Here is an 8,085-nt window from a genome sequence, read left to right as displayed (position 1 = left end):
ATTTATATTATATTATATTATATTATATTATATTATATTATATTATTGTCATTTTAATAATTACACACTCACATATATCATTTAAAAAAATTATTATTTATGAAAATATTTATTTAAAAAAATAAACATACACTTGAAATTATATATTATATATATTTATGTTATAATAATTAATCAATTTCATTAATAATTTCACCTGAAATTAATAGAAAATCTGTGGAAGCTTGTTTCTAACATGGAATCAAAAAAAATGTATTGTGTTTTTTTTACAGTTCTGACTTTTTACTTCAGAATTGCGAATTGTACAGTTCTTCTCTCGCAATTGTGATTTTATGTCTCACAAACTGGACTATTATTCTCAGAATTATGAGTTTATATTTATAAAAAAAATGTAATTGCGACTTTTTATCTCACAATTCAGATTTTTTTTATTTGCAATTCTGAAACTTATAATATATTAATAAAAATCTGAATTGTCAGATAAAAAAGCTGCGATTACTCTTTTTTTTTTATTTGTATTTTAATCCAAACTTCCATAGAAATCTGACCAACCAATCTCTATAAATGGCTTTTCTCTTTCTGGAAAAGCCATGGAAAATATTTGGTCAATGTGGGAGCCCTAAATAGCATTTCAATCACTAGTGTACTACATTACACTGGAAACTATAGTACATACTGCAGAAATAGCACACATAATATGGCAGTATGCTGTTCTGAACACAGCCAGTGTCTTCCCTCCTGAAGCATTGTGGACTGTGCCAAACCTCACCTGTCCTCTGCTGCTCTGAGACTCAGGACATCCATTCTAATTATATATAATCAATCTATTAGTTTCTAATGGGCTGTGGCGAGGAGAAGCCATTACCGCGGAGGCCTCGCACTCATATGTTATTGGTGACAAATGTTTTATCTTTGCCATTAAGCCTGAAGACACAAGTTTCATCAGTTATGAAATACAGCCCTGCACTTTGTGTTGGCACTGTTTTGTGTGATATTTTAGCGTCTGCACTTCCTAATGCGATGCGATATTTCGCTTGACTCCAGCGTCGTCCTCTACGTGACGTGCGTTATGACTGCATTAATGTTATTGTAAGTGGTTTTGATAAATTCTGTGACCAAAATAACGCTGTGCTGATATTTCTCGCCATTTCATTAAATGTGCATTACTGAATTAATAAAGAGAGAAATCTAAGGAAACATAGCATTTAACATGACTTAAAGCCTGGAGAGACATTCAGCGAATTCATTAGCATCTCATTATGTTTCAGATTTACGTCTGTGCCGCTTTAGCTCGGTGTGCGCAGAGAGAACAGACTGTTAAATAAGCGTTATGTCTCTGTAGGTCATGAAGAGGTAATTACTGCAAACTTTTTCATACGCATGAATTTTAATGGAAATGGCAGCGTTGAAATCTATTTCTGAAGGCAAGAAATAAAACAAATGACCAGTGCAACTAGTTTTCCAAAACAGAGGAGTGAATTCATGAATCGGTAGAATCTAAATCAGTGTCTGCATTACATTGCATTACTTGGTTAACAGACTTGTGTTGAAAGAATGTAGAATTGATCCACAAACCTAACCATTGTGCACATGTTTTCTTAATGGAGTAATTCACATGAAAATTAACATTTGCTGAAAATGTTCTCACCATCAGGCCATCCAAGATTATAGGATGAGTTTGTTTCTTCATCAGATTTGGAGAAATGTAGCATTGCGTCAGTGACTCAGCAATGGATGCTCTGCAGTGAATGGGTGCCGTCAGAATGAGAGTCCAAACAGCTGATAAGAACATCACAATAATCCACAAGTAATCCACAGCACTCCAGTCCAGCAAAATCCATCCGGAGAAGACAAAAACTGAAACAAATCCATCATTAATACGTTTTTAACTAAAATACGAGTCCATAATCCATAATAACGCTTCCTCCAGTGAAAACGTGGTCTGGTCTGAATCAGGAGAGAAATCTGCAGAGATCAAGAAGCGTTTACAAGCCAAAACAGCTCTAAACAGATATGTGGCTGGATTTTGATGTGAGAGACAACAGGAGATGGACTTTTTCACTGGAGGAAGCGTTATTATGGATTATGGACTCATATTTTTAGTTAAAAACACCTTAATGCTGGATTTGTTTCAGCTTTTGTCTTCTCCAGATGTTAACTGATGGACTGGAGTGCTGTGGATTATTGTGATGTTTTATCAGCTGTTTGGACTCTCATTCTGACGGCACCCATTCACTTTAGAGCATCCATTGCTGAGCAAGTGATGCAATGCTACATTTCTCCAAATCTGATGAAGAGACTAACTCATCTACATCTCGTATGGCCTGAGGGTGAGCACATTTTCAGCACATGTTCATTTTCGGGTGAACTAGTCCTTCAACCTCAGGTTACTGCGAGAAAACAAGTAAGCGGCTGTGTGCTCACTAATCATAGATGTGTAACAGTATGATTTCTTTCTGTGTTTTTGTATCAGATCTTGGCATCAGACTGGACTCAAGCAGAGGCTAGTTTTCACCTCTGTGAGGTTCTTTTTAAGGTTCATAAGGTACGAACGAAAATGAAAAATAAAATGTATTACGGTTTCCACAAAAATATTGGGCAGCACGACTGTTTTCAACATTGATAATAATCAGAAATGTTTCTTGAGCAGTAAATCAGTATATTATTATGATTTCTGAAGATCATGTGACACTGAAGACTGGAGTAATGATGCTGAAAATACAGCTGCGCATCACAGAAATAAATTACTTCTTAAAATATATTTAATTAGTGATTTTAAATTGTAGTAATATTTCGCAATATTACTGTATTTTGATCAAATAAATGCAGCCCAGTCTTACAAAAATCTTACCGACCCCAAACCTATGAACAGTAGTGTATCTATTCATATTTATAGTTATATAGAATCCAAAAAAAGTTAGAACAGTAATGTGTTTGGCTCACTGTTTCTCTTTCGTTGCTGTCTAGCTGTGGATAGCTGAAGACTGCTGGATACAGACCAAGTTTTATCTGGGGCTCCAGCAGGACGGTGAGCTGCGGGACAGTGAACCCTTCTGCTTCAGTGTGCTGGTGGGTCACGGCCAGAGCTTCTGCTACAGCGTGGAGCTGGGCTCCGAGCTGGTGCTGTGGGAGAAGGCCTTCCAGAGAGCCGTCTTCATGGAGGTGCAGAGAGTCCGGGTGAGTGAGCGCAAACCTACAAAACATCAAACACTGGGAACAAATCATTTGTAACCTATTATAAAGGGCTTTTATTGCTTCATTCTTATTACTGTATATATACAGGCTTTTTGATAACAGTTTTGCATTTGCTCTGCCAATATTTGTATGTCAAAAATACACTAGCATTCAAAAGTTTGGACTCAGTCCGTTTTTTTACTATATATAAAAAAGGTAATTGCGACTTTTTTCTTAGAACTGCAAGGTTGTCTCACATTTTTTGGACTTTTTTTCTCAGAATTGCAAGTTTATTTGTTATATTTGTAACTTTTTTCTCAGAATTGCATGTTTATATCTTGCAGTTTGGACCTTTTTTTTCAAAATTGCAAGTTTATACCTCACAATTTAGTTTTTTTTTCTTAGAATTGCAAGTTTATATCTCACAATTTGGACATTTTTTTCTTAGAATTGCACGTTTGTGTCTCCCTTTTGGACTTTTTTCCTCAGAATTGTGAGTTTATATCTTTTGCGATAGAATTGTGCAAAAGAATTACGAGTTTATACGTTTCTATCACACAATTCTGACTTTTTACTGAATTGTGAGATGTAAACTCGCAACTAAGTGAAAAAAGTCAGAACTCAATTACTTTTTAAATGTTATTTTCTTGGCAGAATCAAGCATCAATAGAAATCAATACAAATGCCATTTAAGGGGTTTTATTGCTTTATTCTTATTACTATAATACAATAATGAAAATCATCCTGTTCTGACAATATCAAATAGCAGTATTTTTTGTACTTAAAAGAATTATCGTCTGTTTTTCAGTAATGCATTACAGTAATAATAATAATAAAGCGATGCTGTGCACTTTTTGCATTTCGGCAACAAGAATGAGGCCTTTAATTTAAAATATATATCCTGTCAATCAGCATTAAAATGCCACTTCAAGAGATGAAACACATAGAAAGCGGAATATTACAAGTGAAGCATTGATTTCTGCATCTGTCAGCACTGCGGTGCGATGCGATGTATGCGAGAGCAGAAGCTCGTCTGTGTCTGATTTGTGCGTTTCAATGTTATTACTGCTTTAATTAAATTCCTCTGAAGAGTCTTTTCTGTGAGACCTCTCCTCGCTGAGCCGTTAAATTACCTCCAGCACACAAAGGTCTAGCGCATCTCCGGTGTCCCCGTGAACTCCTGCAGGGCACCCATTATGAAGTATATGCTAACATAAGTTCACGGGATGAAGGGGATTTAAGTCTGAGCGGCTCCGGAGACTCACGTTACTCACATTTAAGTCGTCTTAAATACCACCCGGGGTCAAACGGAGAGCGTCACATTGCTCGTTTCTCCAAGTGTGCATTGCTATGGCATATTTATTTACGGCTCATGAGCATTATGTAGGTTTAGCGCTCTGCCAGCGGCTCTTCGGCGTTGATTCGCTCATACTTTGGCTTAGAGGAGCAGATTAATGTCTCTCTGGATAAACTGCGTATCATATTCCATGCAAGAAATCAAAATCCTCATCTAACACAGCACTAATGTTTTATTCGAGGCTAATTGAGGGAGTAAAGGCCACAAAAAGGCCTAATAGACCATCGTGATGTGCTGCCAAGACAGTGAAATGTACTATATGTGTCCGTTTGGTCTTTATTTCAAGGTTGATTTCCAGATGGCATTTCTGTGTCCCTGAAGGGCACGTCGGGAATGAGACAGTCTGTGATGGATTTATTTGTGTGCAGTGCTCACTTTATAGTGAGCCGATCAACATGACGCTCGCTTTCAAATGAAATTCGCCTCAGAATTACAGCTCGTGATGGGATGTGATGAGTTTGACCTTTGTAGGATGGTGGCACAATATTGGGAAAAAAAACTGGCATTGTGATATTTTTTTCTGCAATATACAGTATATTGAATTTGTCATTCTAGAATTATCAGGGTGATTTTGTTGAGGAGTGCATGTGCATAGAAATAAAAAATAGTTTTAAAAAAGGCAGATACATTGACTTTTTACTTTTTAAATGTGAACCATCCTTTAAGGGCTGAACGATTTGGGAAAAACTTCAGAAAAGTTGAAAATAACAACAACTTTCAACTTGATGCCGTGTTATTGCTGTTTTTGACCCATTCAATATGACTATAAAATAATAATAATAATGATTTGTATTGCGATTTAAAAAAAAATAAACATAAGAAATACATTTGTAATAATACTATTGCGCTGTAAAAAATTAAGTATTTATAAATTACAGTACTAAAATGTCTTATTATTTTCAATTTTCAAACATTAAAGCATCAAGCTAGTGTTAGTTTAGTATCATTGAGGCACTATTATAGTTTTATTCATATTTTGAGTTAGTTTTTTATTTTTGTATTTTTCATTTAAAAGTTTTTATTGTGTTTTTGGTATTTTTAGTAGTTTTTTAAACATGTCTATATATTTTTTATTTTATATTTCGTTATTTAATTACATCATGTTAAACTATATGTATATATATATAATTTTTTTTTTTTTTTTTTTTTTTTTTTTTTTTTACATTTTATTCAATTTTAGTGACCACGTTTATTTAATTTCAAGTGCTGAAAATGTTTTTTTTCATTGCTTTAATTTTAATTAACTACAATACCCTGGATCGTGCTTTTATTTTGGCGGTTTGATGGCAAATCAGTATGCGCTGTGGATTCAGTGTGAATCGCTGCATTGTGTTCATTTACACACTGCAGCTCTTGATATGTTTTTCCAGCGTCTCAGAGCGGCTCGATTCACAGTAAATGAACTGAGATGTCGAAACAAACACCAGATCATGCACATTGCTGTATTGTAATATTAATTTTATTTCCATATATTGTGCAGCCCTACTTTGTTTTTTGTTTTGTTTTGTTTTTTTGAGGGCTAATTGTTATAATTAAATCTGTTAGTTGTAAAAGAGTGTGTGCTAACAGTATGTTGGTGTTATTCATCCTAATTTAGCGTGATACAGTAGCAAATGTTTTAAATAGCCACTTTCACACATGAAACCTGTTATATTAATATAAAATGATGCGGAAAGACTTCTGTTGGGATGGTAGCTTGTCTTGCGCTGCTCCATGCTTTACTTTTTCATATGCACTGGAAATATATTGTCTACATGTCTTCTGTAGGTCTTTACGTATAAATGTGTCATTTTATGACTTTTATTTCCACCACATAACTAGCTAAATGAAGATAATATGTTTTCTTGTGAAGTTATTGCGCCAGCACTTTCAGAAGTGTAATGATTGGTTCAGACTCTGATAGCAGAGTTTTAAAAACCTGACCACTGACCAGCATTTCTATTTTCTGGTTCATTGCCATTTAATTAAGAATTGCAAATATTTTTCACGTTAACTACATTCAAGCAAATTGCACAGAATGGGTCTTATTCATGGATCACTGGCTGAATGCAATTCTGGGAAAAGTGTTCATGAATCCATCCTTATGTAAGCTCTTTCATTGAATTGAATGCAACAGCTTATGAAATGAATTTTATGAATTTGTTCCATTTTATAGCTAGTAATTGTAATAGAGAGGATATGAATCCAGACTTATTGATGATTAACTACCTTTAACTGAAAATGACTGTGTTTACTATTGTCATTTTGCATTATTGACACACTATTTTCCTAATTAATGCTGTTCAGTTGCTTTGACACAATCTGTATTGTTAAAAGCGCTATATAAATAAAGGTGACTTGACTTGACTTATTAAGGCCATCTGAAACTTTTTCCACGAATCTCTTCTTATCATGTATATTGGATTTTATCTCTGGGCTGTAGCACATGTCTATTCAAGGACTTTAGTGCATTTTTTCCCCAGTTTGCTGAAAAGCAGAGGGTCAGAAAGCAGCTCTGAGCCCATGAGCTACCCTTAACCAGACATTTATAAATAATATAAAGGAACGAAGCTGTCAGAGGAGATTTAAATCACTGCAGTGCTCTGATACAGAAAGGGCAACGTGCAAAGCTCCCAGATTCAGTCTGAAACACGCAGGAAATACGGCGCTGATTATCTGCCACCGTCCGTCCAGAACACTCACCGTACGCCTCAGACGCCCTTAAGCTCTGCTCTGTGCGCTGTACGACTGTAGCACCACAGCGTGACAGTTTTATGAGGCAGCGTGAAGGATTGTGTAATGGTTTTATACAGCGAGTTCATGTGAGGAAGTCAGCGGGAGTTCAGGATCATGACTCCTCTGGGTTCAGGACGCCGAGATCTGGTTTAGATGAATGGACAGTCAGATCTGAACCAAACCAATCCACTGAAAATATCCACTTCTGATGTGAATGAAGACTGTAGTGCTCTGAAAGAGCACAAGAAAGAATCTTTATTATATTTATAAATTTTTATATATTTAGGTATTTTATAGATCTATACATAATGTATTATATTTTATACATAATTAAATATTTCCTTACTTATTTAAAAGATTCAGATCATCAAACTAATTTTAATATTACACAAAGATAACCTGAGTAAATACAAACTGCAGTTTTGAAATTATAATTTCGTTTATTAAGGGAAAAAAGCTGTCCAAACCTGCCTGGCACTACGTGAAAAAGTAATTGCCCCCTAAATCTAATAACTGGTTGTGCCACGCTTTGCAGCAACAACTGCAATCAAGCGTTTGCGATGGCAATGAGTCTTTCGCATGAATTTTGGCCCACTCTTCTTTGCAGAATTGTTTTCATTCAGCCAAATTGGAGGGTTTTTGAGCACGAATGGAGTGTTTAAGGTCATGCCACAGCATCTCAATCGAATTTAAGTCCGGACTTTGGTTTGGCCACTCCAAAACCTTAATTTTGTTTTTCTTGAGCCATTCAGAGGTGGACTTGCTGGTGTGTTTTGGATCATTGTCCTGCTGCATAACCCAAGTGCGCTTGAGCTTGAGATCAGAAATTAATGGCTGGT

The 8,085-nt window shown here is 35.5% G+C and overlaps 1 protein-coding gene across 1 annotated transcript in view; it reads left to right on the top strand.

The window, feature by feature from the left end:
- sntg2 (syntrophin, gamma 2) overlaps positions 1 to 8,085 on the top strand; it is a 60,308-nt gene that overhangs the window by 36,286 nt on the left and 15,937 nt on the right. The window contains exons 13-14 of the mRNA XM_016284076.1: positions 2,474 to 2,545; positions 2,968 to 3,177. Of these exons, the coding sequence (XP_016139562.1) occupies positions 2,474 to 2,545; positions 2,968 to 3,177 (282 nt within the window). The remainder of the gene's footprint in view (positions 1 to 2,473; positions 2,546 to 2,967; positions 3,178 to 8,085) is intronic.

Source organism: Sinocyclocheilus grahami, unplaced genomic scaffold (genome assembly GCF_001515645.1).
Source record: "Sinocyclocheilus grahami isolate Dianchi unplaced genomic scaffold, SAMN03320097.WGS_v1.1 scaffold179.1, whole genome shotgun sequence".
Classification (NCBI taxonomy): Eukaryota; Metazoa; Chordata; class Actinopteri; order Cypriniformes; family Cyprinidae; genus Sinocyclocheilus; species Sinocyclocheilus grahami.
Note: the sequence above shows the minus strand (reverse complement) of the source record. Positions and strands in the feature narration are given on the sequence as shown.